Raw genomic sequence first — 13,622 nt, 5'->3', positions numbered from 1 at the left:
TAAATCCCAGCAACTACAACTCCCAAATATCAAGATCTATTTTATCCCAAACTCCACCAGTGTTCACATTTGGGCATATTGAGTATCCATGCCAAGTTTGGTCCAGATCTATCATTGTTTCAGTCCACAGTGCTCTCTGGATGTAGGTGAACTACAACTCCCAAACTAAAGGTCAATGCCCACCAAACCCTCCCAGCATTTTCTGTTGGTCATGGGATTTCTGTGTGCCAAGTTTGGTTCAATTCCATTGTTGATGGAGTTGAGAGTGCTCTTTGATTGTAGGTGAACTATAAATCCCAGCAACTACAACTCCCAAATGTCAAGGCCTATTTTCCCCAATCTCCAACAGTGTCCATATTTGGGCATATTGAGTATCTGTGCCATGTTTGGTCCAGATCTATCATAGTTTGAGTCCACAGTGATCTCTGGATTGAGTTGAACTACAACTCCCAAACTCAAGGTCAATGCCCACCAAACCCTTCCAGTATTTTCTGTTGGTCATGGGAATTCTGTGTGCCAAGTTTGGTTCAATTCCATCATTGGTGGAGCTCAGAATGCTCTTTGATTGTAGGTGAACTATAAATCGCAGCAAATACAACTCCCAAATGACAAAATCATATTTTTTTGAGTGATGGTCACTCCTTGGGTTAGTTGGTGTTTTGTGACCAAATTTGGTGGCAATTACTCCAGCGTTTTTTGAGTTATGATATCACTCAAAACAAACAGAGCATGCATATATATATAGATAGATATAGATATATACACACACACACATACACCAGCCGTCCCCTGGCATGCGTTACTGTGGCCCAGTCTGTGTATATGTGTTCTGTGTGTGTATATATTTGTGTATATGTTTATGCCTGTGTGTTTGTGTATATATGTGGGTTTGCGCATGCGTTGTATTTTTTGTTGTTTGGCTTTTAAAGTCCCTTTTGCTGTGTTTTTCAGTGTTTTTATCAATGATGGTCACTCGTTGGCCTGGTAGGTGTATTGTCTCCAAATTTGGTGTTAATTCGTCCAGTGGTTTTTGAGTTTTATGTCAATCCCACAAACGAATATTACATTTTTATTTATATAGACTAGCCATCCCCTGCTGTTGCTGTGGCCCCGTGTGTGTATATGTGCTTTGTGTGTGTATATGTGTGTGTGTATATTTGTATATATGTGTATATATGTGTGTTTGCATATATGTGTGTGTGTGGTTTTGTGCATGCATTGTAATGTATTTTTTGGCCTTTTAAGTCTCTTTTGCTGTGTTTTTCAGTGTTTTTATGAGTGAGGGTCACTTGTTGGCCTAACTGATGTATTGTGTCCAAATTTGGTGTCAATTCGTCCAGTAGTTTTTGAGTTATGTTAATCCCACAAACGAACCTAACATTTTTATTTATATACATAGACTAGCCGTCCCCTGCCACGCGTTGCTGTGACCCAGTCTGTATATATGTTCTTTGTGTTTGTATATGTGTATATATGTGTGTTTGCATATATATGTGGTTTTGCACATGCATTGCAATGCATTTTTTTTACTTTTTAAGTCTCTTCTGCTGTGTTTTTCAGTGTTTTTATGAGTGGTGGTCACTCGTTGGCAAGATAAGTGTCTTGTGTCCAAATTTTGTGTCAATTCGTCCAGTGGTTTTTGAGTTCTGTGAATACCACAAACGAACATTACATTTTTATTTATATAGATGTGGGCGAAACGTCAGGAGAAAATGCTTCTTGTACATGGCCAAACAGCCTGGAAAATTCACAGCAACCCAATGTCAGGCTGTTTCCCAAATAAACCCAGAGTGCAGAGAGGAGTACAAAAATAAAACAATACCTATTGAGTTATGTTAATCCCACAAACGAACCTAACATTTTTATTTATATAGACTAGCCATCCCCTGCCATGCGTTGCTGTGGCCCAGTCTGTGTATATGTGTTTTGTGTGTGTATATATATATTTGTGTATAAGTGTATTTATGTGGTTATGCGCATACATTGTAATGTAATGTATTTTTATTTTATTTTATGGCCTTTTAAGTCTCTTCTGCCGTGTTTCTCAGTGTTTTTATGAGTGGTGGTCACTTGTTGGCCTGAGAGGTGTCTTGTGTCCAAATTTGGTGTCAATTCGTCCAGTGGTTTTTGAGTTATGCTAATCCCACAAACGAACATTTCATTTTTATTTATATAGACTAGCCGTCCCCTGCCATGTGTTGCTGTGGCCCACATGGGGGTTCTGTGTGGGAGATTTGGTCCAATTCTGTCGTTGGTGGGGTTCAGAATGCTCTGTGATTGTGGGTGAACTATAAATCCCAGCAACTACAACTCCCAAATGTCAAGATTCTATTTTTCCCAAACTCCACCAGTGTTCACATTTGGGCATATTCGTGTAGAGTTTGGTCCAGATACATCATTGTTTGAGTCCACAGTGATCTCTGGATGTAGGTGAACTACAACTCCAAAACCAAAGGACACTGCCCACCAAACCCTTCCAGGATTTTCTGTTGGTCATGGGAGAACTGTGTGCCAAGTTTGGTTCAATTCAATTGTTGGTGGAGTTCAGAATGCTCTTTGATAGTAGGTGAACTATAAATTCCAGCAACTACAACTCCCAAATGACAAAATCAATTATTGATATAGATTAATTAATATTTTTTTTTTGTCGTGTCAGGAGTGACTTGAGAAACTGCAAGTCGCTTCTGGTGGGAGAGAATTGGCCATCTGCAAGGACGTTGCCCAGGGGACACCCGGATGATTTGATGTTTTTATCATCCTTGTGGGAGGCTTCTCTCATGTCCCCACATGAGGAGCTGGAGCTGATAGAGGGAGCTCATCCGTCTCTCCTCGGATTCAAACCTGCAACCTGTCGGTCTTCAGTCCTGCCAGCACAGGGGTTTAACCCACTGCGCCACTGGTGGCTCCATTAATAATAATGCCATCCTCTTTCTTCACAAGGTCTTCTATTTCTGGAATAAATGCATGAATAAACTCAGGTGAGTCTCGCAGGTATCCGTGGAAAGCATTTTCCAGGAGGAAGGACACAGTGGATGTGTCACCGGGATGAAACCTCCCACTGAGGAAGGTGTGTGCGGAGGGGAATTTGCATCTTCCAGAGGTATAAATACCTTTGCCGTCGCAACCTGAGCTCAGGCAGGTTTTGGTGGAAGGAGAAGAGAAGAAGAGCGGAAACGACTCTGAGAGCATCATCATGGAAACTTTGTCCCGTTCTCGGCTGCATCTTCTCGCCATCGTGTTCTTCTTGGTCTCCCCGGTTCACCTCCAGCGGCCCCCGGCTTGCGAACTCATCCGCAGCACCGTTGCCAAGGGCTCGTACCTCTTAGAAGTGACTCCCCCTTACTACAAGCCCGGTGCCATCTACACAGGTAAGTGGACCAGGTGGACTTGATGCATGTCTCCAAGTTCCTCAACATGCAGTCTACACTGAAGTTTGGCACCGCTTGAGCCAACATGGCTCAACACAACAATGGCCTCCCTTCGGATGTATCATAACTAACAGTGTATGAATCCCTATCTGTATCAGACTCAAATATGGCATGTGGGGTTAATGTAGAAGTTCTGCTCCATAGATGGACGAGGGTTGAATGAAAAGTAATGCTTCCACCTTCGAAACTCCTCAACAGATGGCCGTACTGGTATGCGCAGGGGCGGCTCAACCCAAGCATTTGCAATATAGTTGATTTTGCCCAGGGGCGCTCTTGAGGCGCTCTTGGGGGAAAATAGACCTTGACATATGTGAGTTGTAGTTACTAGGATGTATAGGTAAAGGTAGTCCCCTGACATTAAGTCCAGTCATGTCTGACTCTGGGGTGTGGTGCTCATCTCCATTTCTAAGCCAAAGAGCCAGTGTTGTCCATAGACACCTCCAACCGGCATGACTGCATGGAGCGCCGTTACCTTCCCGCCGGAGCAGTACCTATTGATCTACTCACATTTGCATGTTTTTGAACTGCTAGGTTGGCAGAAGCTAGGGCTGACAGCGGAAGCTCATGCCGCTCCCTGGAATCGAACCTGCGACCTTTCAATCAACAAGCTCAGCAGCTCAGTGCTTTAAGCCACTGCGCCACCGGGGGTTATACTAGAATGTATAGTTCACCTAAAATCAAAGAGCATTCTGAACTCCACCAATGATGGAATTGAACCAAATATGGCACACAGAACCCCCACGACGAACAGAAAATATATATCAGTGACTGTTTTGGGGGGGGGGGGGGGATTCTGTTTGCTTACCATTGAAAATTACCTAGGGCCGCCTCTGGTTATGCTTCAGGTACTGGCTTGTTCAGTAGACTCTCCTCTACAGTTCCATTTGGGTGGGAAGCCATAGCATTGAACGGTTGTGTCGTTAAAGCGCAAAGTATGGAACCCTGCACATACAATTGGTCAATGCGACTTAAGCAATGTGCAGTCATTGAATTCTTCACAACAGAAGGTGTCTTTAAACTCACTCACCCAATGACACACAGTACTCACATCAATACAATCACCACAAACAGCTTGCATTCTCTGATTAATCTCCTTTGGGGTGACACCTTCTGCTCTAGACCAAACTTGGCAAGAATACTCGATATGCCCAAATGTGAGCACTAGTGGAGTTTGGGGAAAATTAGACCTTGGCCAATATGGAATACTGGTGGGGTTGGGGTGGAGCTGTTTTTGAATCCTGGGAGTTGTAATTCACCAACATCCAGAGAGCACTGTGGACTCAAACAATGATGGATCTGGACCAAACTTGGCACGAATACTCAATATGCCCAAACATGAACACTAGTGGAGTTTGGGGAAAATAGACCTTGACATTTGGGTGTTGTAGTTGCTAGGATTTATAGTTCACCTACAATCAAAGAGCACTCTGAACCCAGCAACAATGGATCAGCACCAAAGTTGGCACACTACATACATGGCCAACACTGATTATTGGTGGGGTTGGGGTGGAGCTGTTTTTGGATCCTGGGAGTTGTAGTTCACCAACATCCAGAGAGCCTTCATTCAGTGCTCTCTGGATGGAGGTGAACTACAACTCCAAAACTCAAGGTCAATGCCCACCAAACCCTTCCAAGTACTGTTGGCCATGGGGGTTCTGTGTGGGAAGTTTGGTTCAATTCTATCATTGGTAGGGTTCAGAATGCTCTGTGATTGTAGGTGAACTATAAATCCCAGCAACTACAACTCCCAAATGTCAAGGTCTAATTTTCCCCAAATTCCACCAGTGTTCACATTTGGGCATATTGAATATTGGTGTCAAGTTTGGTCTAGTGCTTTCATTGAGTCCATGGTGATATCTGGATGTAGGTGAACCACAACTCCAAAACTCAAGGTCAATGCCCACCAGAACCTTCCAAGTACTGGAGAGACCAAGTTTGCCCATGCCAAGTTTGGTCCAGATCCATCATTATTTGAGTCCACAGTGATATCTGGATGTAGGTGAACCACAACTCCAAAAATCAAAGTCAATGCCCACCAGAACCTTCCAAGTACTGGAGAGACCAAGTTTGCCCATGCCAAGTTTGGTCCATCATTATTTGAGTCCGCGGTGATATCTGGATGTAGGTGAACTACAACTCCAAAACTCAAGGTCAATGCCCACCAGAACCTTCCAAGTACTGGAGAGACCAAGTTTGCCCATGCCAAGTTTGGCCCAGATCCATCATTATTTGAGTCCACGGTGATATCTGGATGTAGGTGAACTACAACTCCGAAACACAAGGTCAATGTCCACCAGAACCTTCCAAGTACTGGAGAGACCAAGTTTGCCCATGCTTGTTTTAGATCATTCAAGTCTCCATAGGCATGATGTCATAAACAAGGTCAATTTGGCCATCGCTGATTCCATTAATGTATCTTTATAGGATATGGACTTCTAGTTCTTGGGATGAGTCACACCCTAGAAGCGAGATATTTTCCACCCAGATGCCCGAAACCAGATAGGGAAAGGAATGTGGGAGAGGAATGTTCCTCTGGCACTTGGCCATCCCATAGGGCCGCCTTACTCCTATGGAATGCTTGACCCCATTTGAAATCCCTCTTCTCGTTGCAGTAACCGTCTCCGGGATAGAGAATGGGACTTCTCTGATCCTTCAAGCCATCTACTCCGATGAGGAATCTCGTGGGCTTTGGGAAGCCGAAGACCAGTCCATTGCGTGCAGCGACACCGAGAGCCTCGTCCAGAAAAACGTTACTGGGAGCGGGTCCCGGACACGGTGGACGTCCTCCAGCAACGCCAATGTAGCCTCGGCAGAAATAAGGTGAGAATGGAAAGTTCCCCATCTCAAGCATCATACACTCCCAGCCTTGAAATTAAGTCGGTTCCAACTACGGACCTGGGATGTGTCCGCATTGCACAAATACAACTGGTTGGTGCCACTTTAAGCTATGGAATGTGTCCCAATATGTAGGAATGGTGGGAGTTGGAGTCCAAAACACCCGGAGGGCTGAAGTTTGTCCATGCCTGGTCTATACAAATGGCAAGCTCTTTAACCGGTAGGTTGTTAGGAATGATGGGAGTTGGAGTCCAAAACTCCTGGAGGGCTGAAGTTTGCCCATGCCTGGTCTATACAGATGGCAAGCTCTTTAACCTCTGCAGACTAAAAGCCAAAACCAAGATCACAACAACATATGTGATAGAACTCCAATATGCCAATGATAACGTAGTCTGTGCACACTCAGAAGATCTACAAGCCACTCTAAACACCTTTGCAATCTATTGAGCAGGCATGGGCAAACTTCAGCCCTCCAGGTGTTTTGGACTCCAACTCCCACCATTCCTAACAGCCTACCGGCTGGTCTATACAAATGGCAAGCTCTTTAACCAGTAGGCTGTTAGGAATGGTGGGAGTTGGAGTCCAAAACACCTGGAGGGCTGAAGTTTGTCCATGCCTAGTCTATGCAAATGGCAAGGTCTTTAACCGGTAGGCTGTTAGGAATGATGGGAACTGGAGTCCAAAACACCGGGAGGGCTGAAGTTTGCCCTTGCTTGGTCTATACAGATTGCAAACTCTTGAACCTCAGCAGACTAAAAGCCAAAACCAAGATCACAACAACATATGTGATAGAACTCCAATATGCCAATGATAACGTAGTCTGTGCACACTCAGAAAATCTACAAGCCACTCTAAATACCTTTGCAATCTATTGAGCAGGCATGGGCAAACTTCAGCCCTCCAGGTGTTTTGGACTCCAACTCCCACCATTCCTAACAGCCTACCGGCTGGTCTATACAAATGGCAAGCTCTTTAACCAGTAGGCTGTTAGGAATGGTGGGAGTTGGAGTCCAAAACAGCTGGAGGGCTGAAGTTTGCCCTTGCTTGGTCTATACAGATGGCAAGCTCTTTAACCTCAGCAGACTAAAAGCCAAAACCAAGATCACAACAACATATGTGATAGAACTCCAATATGCCAATGATAACGTAGTCTGTGCACATTCAGAAGATCTACAAGCCACTCTAAACACCTTTGCAGAAAGTTATGAGAAGCTCAGCCGCTCATTGAACGTTGAGAAGACCAAAGTGCTCTTCCAGCAGTCACCAGCCATTTATTTATTTATTTCCTATATTTCTACCCCGCCCTTCTCACCCCCCGAGGGGAGGACTCAGGGTGGCCTCACAAAGGCATCATAGGATGCTGAACATCATAAAAACAACCACAGCAGACTAAAAGCCAAAACCAAGATCACAACAGCATATGTGATAGAACTCTAATATGCCAATGATAATGTAGTATGTGCACATGCAGAAGGCCAATCCCTCTTCAATGCCAAAAATACAGCTTAATGGTGTAACATTAGTATATGTTGACCATTTCCGCTCCCTTGGCAGCCACCTCTCCACCAAAGTCAACATTGACACTGAAATACAAACCGCCTGAGCTCTGCGAGTGCAGACCACACATTCTGTCTACAGACCACACATTCAACGTCTGGAACAATTCCATCTGGAACGACTCCACATCCCATCAAGCCAGAGGATGGAGTTATAAGGGGTTAAAGAGGTATCAAAGTGGTGTAATTGCACGTGTGGATAGTGGCACGTACAGAAAAATATAAGTCCTATCTTGAGCTGGAGATGTTCTACATCTCCTGCATCACCAAAGTAGTGGGACTAGATTCCATTGCAACCTACCAGTATGATCCAATAAGTTAACCAAAGGGCGGAGAGAGCAAGAAGCAAGAAGAGGTAATTATCTGAGATCCGAAGATAACTGAGAGGACTTTCCCTGGCCATCATGTCTCCTCTCAGCCTTCTCTTCTTCAGGCTAAAGAGCTGGGCGTGTTTAGCCTGAAGAAGAGAAGGCTCAGAGGAGACGTGATGAGGGCCATGGATAAATATATGAGGGAAGTCATAGGGAGGAGAGAGAAGCTTCCTTTCTGCTGCCCTGGAGACTAGGACACTATGGAGCAATGGCTTCAAACTACAAGAAAGGAGATTCCACCTGAACATTGGGAAGAACTTCCTGACTGTGAGAGCTGTTCAGCAGTGGAACTCTCTGCCCTGGAGTGTGGTGGAGGCTCCTTCTTTGGAGGCTTTTAAACAGAAGCTGGATAGCCATCTGTCGGGGGTGCTTTGAATGCAATTTTCCTGCTTCTTGGCAGAATGGGGTTGGACTGGATGATGGGCCACCAGGTCTCTTCCAACTCTAGGATTCTATGATTCTACTAGCCATTCCCTGCCACGCATTGTTGTGGGTTCTGTGTGGGAGGTTTGGCCCAATTCTATCATTGGTGGAGTTCAGAATGCTCTTTGATTGTAGGTGAACTATAAATCCCAGTAACTACAACTCCCAAATGTCAAGATTCTATTTTCCCCAAACTCCACCAGTGTTCACATTTGGACATATTGAGTATTCTTGTAGAGTTTGGTCCAGATCCATCATTGTTTGAGGAGCACCCAATGGCGCAGTGGGTTAAACCCCTATGCTGGCAGGACTGAAGACCGACAGGTCACAGGTTCAAATCCGGGGAGAGGTGGATGAGCTCCCTCTGTCAGTTCCAGCTCCTCACGTGGGAACATGAGAGAAGCTTCCCACAAGGATGATAAAACATCAAATCATCCGGGCGACCCCTGAGCAACGTCCTTGCAGACGGCCAATTCTCTCACACCAGAAGCGACTTGCAGTTTCTCAGGTTGCTCCTGACATGACAAAAAAAATCAGTTTGAGTCCACAGTCGTCTTTGGATGTAGGTGAACTACAACTCCAAAACCAAAAGACACTGCCCACCAAACCCAGTATTTTCTGTTGGTCGTGGGAGAACTGTGTGCCAAGTTTGGTTCCATTCCATCGTTGGTGGGGTTCAGAATGTTCTTTGATTGTAGGTAAACTATAAATTCCAGCAACTACAACTCCCAAATGACAAAATCATTTTTTTTTTTGAGTGAAGGACATACATTGGGTTGTTCGGTGTCTTGTGTCCAAATTTGGTGTCAATTCGTCCAGTGGTTTTTGAGTTCTGTTAATCCCACAAAAGGACATTACATTTTTATTTATATAGATGAAAATGGGAGATCTAGAGAAGAAAATACCTGCGTCAAAAGCGGTTTTGACAATACTTGAGCTGCCATGGAAGCAAAGGTGGCAGAAGACCTTATAAATGGACACCTCCAAGGAATCTGTAGCATTGTGCCTTGGCAGTTAAAGTGCTGCCAAACCACACCGGTCCCACAGTGTAGATACACTCTTATCCAAAGGTGCCAACCGCAACCAAATTGTGTTTCGTCTCATTCATTTGCATTATTGGCTTTCTTGGAAGCCCGGACCTTTTCCTCCTTGTTTTGCAACGATCACAAAGAAAACATTTTCGCTAAAACACCAATTTGTTGTGTAACATAAATGATGCAGGGTGCTTTCCTCCACTTCGCTCACAATGACTCTTCCTCTCTGTTTTGCAACCGCAGGGCTTTCGTCTCCTTTGCCAACGGCACAACGCTGATGCAGACCAGAAGCCTGCAGGAAGGTAATTTGGCATTTGCAAACATTCACACTGCATTGCTGTGACTTTTCCATGCTGTCTGGCCATGTTCCAGAAGCATTCTCTCCTGACGTTTTGCCCACATCTATGGCAGGCATCCTTAGTGGTGGCGCAGTGGGTTAAACCCCTGTGCCGGCAGGACTGAAGACCGACAGGTCGCAGGTTCGAATCTGGGAAGAGGCGGATGAGCTCCCTCTGTCAGCTCCAGCTCCTCATGTGGGGACATGAGAGAAGCCTCCCACAAGGATGATAAAACATCAAATCATCTGGGCATCCCCTGGGCAACGTCCTTGCAGACGGCCAATTCTCTCATACCAGAAGCGACTTGCAGTTTCTCAGGTCGATCCTGACACGACAAAAAAAAGAAATCCTTAGAGGTTGTGAGGTCTGTTAGAAACTAAGTAAGTGAGGTTTATATATCTGTGGAATAATGTCCAGGGTGGGAGGAATAACTCTTGTCTGTTTGACAATGAATGTTGCAATGGGCCACCTTGTTTAGCATTGAATGGTCTTGCAGCTTCAAAGCCTGGCTGCTTCCTGCCTGGGGGAATCCTTTGTTGGGAGGTATTAGCTGACCTGATTGTTTCCTGTCTGGAATTCTCCTGTTTTGTTTTTTTAGTGTTCCTGATTTTAGAGGGTTTTTATAAAATACTGGTCACCACAATTTGTTCATTTCCATTTTTTCTCATTTTTGTTGAATTTGTCTAACAGAAATGGATTTCAATTGCTTTTCTGTGTATTTATTTATTTAGAACTCTTATATCCCGTTCTTTTCTACCTTCGTGGAGGGACTCAGAATGGCTAACAACAGCAAACATTCAATGCTACACAATAAATAAATTTTTAAAAACAACATGCATAATAAATAAGTTATAAAATACATATAAAAGACAGTTCGCTGAGTTTAAAAACATCATCCAACTCAATCCAAACATTGTGTGGTCTGACATGGTGGCTGTTAGAAGTTACAAGACCATTAAAAGCTAATCAACGTGGCCAATTGCAACATTCACACTTGCCTCCAACAGACAAGAGTTCTTTCTCCCACCCTGGATATTACTCCACAGATACATAAACTCCACTTGCCATGTTTCCAACAGACCTCACAACCTCTGAAGATGCCTGCCATAGATGTGGGTAAAACGTCAGGAGATAATACTTCTGGAACATGGCCATACAGCCCGGAAAACTCACAACAACCCAGTGGTTCCGGCCATGAAAGCCTTTTGAGGCCTTTGAGGAAGCTAATGCATGACAACAAGGCATAGAAAGGTTGCTTTTTGGACCATGGAGAATTCTTTAAAAATACGCCCTGAATCGTATTGTTAGTCACACTTAGAGTAGACCCATTGAGCCAATTGGATTTACCAATGTGTTGACTTACTGTTGGTTGAGTGTACCCTCACCAAACTGCAAACCCCAACATTTCTTCAGTTGGAATGATGACTACTCATGTGGCATGAAACTGATGTGACCACGTAGTGTAGACACAGTGCAGGTCTTAAACATCAAACAGTGGTGACTCATCCATGTTTGTTTCTCTTCTTCTCCCACCAGGTAGAACAACAATGGCTGTAACACCGTCCTCCTCTTCTCAACCGACCTCTGGTTCCCATCATTCAACGTTCAGCGACACAACTGACCGCCACCTGCTCCACAACACAACAGTGGTCCACCACAACATGGCTTCTTCACACCAGTTGACCCCAAGCCCTCCTCACAGTGGGGCTTCAGGGGCCCAAACTTGCTCCTTCCTCCTGGCCCTCTTGCAGGTCTTCTCCATCTCTTTGGGCTACAAGCTCCTTGCCTAAGAAGGACCTCCTCAAAAGAAAGGCTATATATATATGGTTTGGTGTGTGCTTCCACCATCACGTCCCACCAAAAGGTGAAGGGTGGAAGCTTTACCCGACATGTCTCTCTTTCTTCCTTACTCCAATAAGTATCCATGTTTTGTGATTGCACTTCCCACAGCTTCATCCTTATCAAGACCACTTCTGTTGACATGAGAGACAATACAGCGAAAAGCTGTAGGCCACATCTCAAGGGACTATGACTTGAAGGTGGGAATGCATAACATCTCATAATAAGCTATATGCTCAGGCTAAAATACTCAGACGATTCTCCAAAATCCACTTAGCAATAGGGATGGTTCTCAATCCAAAGTTGAGATGAAGGGCCAAGAATGAGGCTACATCTCCAAATGTGAAGCCTTTGCATTGAATTGGGGCATGCAACCCTTGCAGGGCATCACAACAAGGCAAATCCGCAACCCAATGCACATCTCATGCACTTCTAAAACTCAACTTCTCCACCTTCAAACCAACTGCTGATGTTCTTCAACAAGCCAAGAAATTCTGGAAAAGGAAACTTCCAAATTTTTCTTTTGGCATCACCTCAAGTTTTGGAGAACCTCTGAAGATTGAGTAGGAAATTAGTCAATGCTTTGGAGGACACTGGACTTCAGAGCAAACGGAGGCCATCGCAGCAATGTCCTACAAGCCAAAATGCAAAGAGGAGAGACTCTTCCAAAATCCCATGCACTTCCAAAACTCCACTTCTCCAACTTCAAACCAACTGCTGATGTTCCTCAAAAAGCCATGGAATTCCGGAAAAGGAAGCTTCCAAATTTTCTTCTGGCATCACCTCAAGTTTTGGGGAACCTCTGAAGATTGAGTAGGAAACCAGTCAATGTTTTGGAGGACATTGGACTTCAGAGCTAACGGAGGCCATCGCGGCAATGTCCTACAAGCCAAAATGCAAGGAGAGACCCTTCCAAAATGTCCAGCTGTGGATGTAAACAGAGCATTGCATCTCCATTGAATGTATCCCTGCAAGGTTGGACTAGGTGGCCTTTGTGGTCCCTTCTGACTCTATGATTCAATGTGCCATGTTTCCCTCTTTCTTCTGTAGCAACATCTCTAAAGCCAGCCTCCAGTATCCCAACTTTAGCTTTCAGTATGTATTAACCCCTGCCGGCAGGGCATAACTTTGGAGTTGCCAAATATTGCCCTTGCAATATTTCTTCTGTTCTCTCCAAAGAAGTCTGGTTTCAGAATGGAAGGAATGGAGAACAAATTGGGGTTTGGGTATCTTGTATTTTATTGTATTTTGAGTTTTTGGTCTTGGTTTCCAAACCGGCCAAGTTGGTTATGAATGGCTTTTGTACAGACTATAATTCCTTGGGGAAAATATGTTTTGGAAATCCTTGTTATTTGAAATGTATTTTGGGAAACCTGTGTTATTTGAAATACTTTTTTGTCCAAATAAAGCACCTTCGTTGCTTTCCAAATAACATTACCGCCTGGTTCTTTTTTTTCGGAGAGAGTCTTGAGAACTGGCTGACCTGTGTTAGGTGCTTTGCAAAAGAAAAACGCCCCAGGTTGGGTTCTGCAAAATGTATGCATTTCAGAAGGTCATGGAGGAAAGCAACCAGAAAGAGCAGCTATTAAATCCCCCCCTTCTTAATTATACCTCTGTTGGAAAAGTCACAGGCATGACTCTGAATGAGTTCTCTCTCCCCCGAAGGGTTCTGCTCGCTGTTTCGCGCAAAATGGCCTTCGGAGCTGGTTTTAACCAGAGAGTTTTATTCCACCTGCGACGAATGCTGCGGAATAACAACTGGCTTTATTGGCGCCTCTGGAACGCCAAATCCATTTTA

General features: G+C 44.5%; 1 protein-coding gene across 1 annotated transcript; it reads left to right on the top strand.

The window, feature by feature from the left end:
- The first annotated feature begins 3,123 nt into the window (after positions 1 to 3,123).
- On the top strand, positions 3,124 to 13,244 carry LOC132782775 (placenta-expressed transcript 1 protein-like). Its single transcript, XM_060787687.2, has 4 exons — positions 3,124 to 3,368; positions 6,041 to 6,248; positions 9,891 to 9,949; positions 11,522 to 13,244. The coding sequence occupies exons 1-4, from the start codon at positions 3,194 to 3,196 to the stop codon at positions 11,773 to 11,775; spliced, it is 696 nt and encodes a 231-aa protein (XP_060643670.2). The 5' UTR covers positions 3,124 to 3,193; the 3' UTR covers positions 11,776 to 13,244.
- Positions 13,245 to 13,622: the final 378 nt, after the last annotated feature.

This window comes from Anolis sagrei, chromosome 7 (assembly GCF_037176765.1).
Source record: "Anolis sagrei isolate rAnoSag1 chromosome 7, rAnoSag1.mat, whole genome shotgun sequence".
Taxonomy (NCBI): domain Eukaryota; kingdom Metazoa; phylum Chordata; class Lepidosauria; order Squamata; family Dactyloidae; genus Anolis; species Anolis sagrei.
This window is presented reverse-complemented; position numbering and strand designations above follow the sequence as displayed.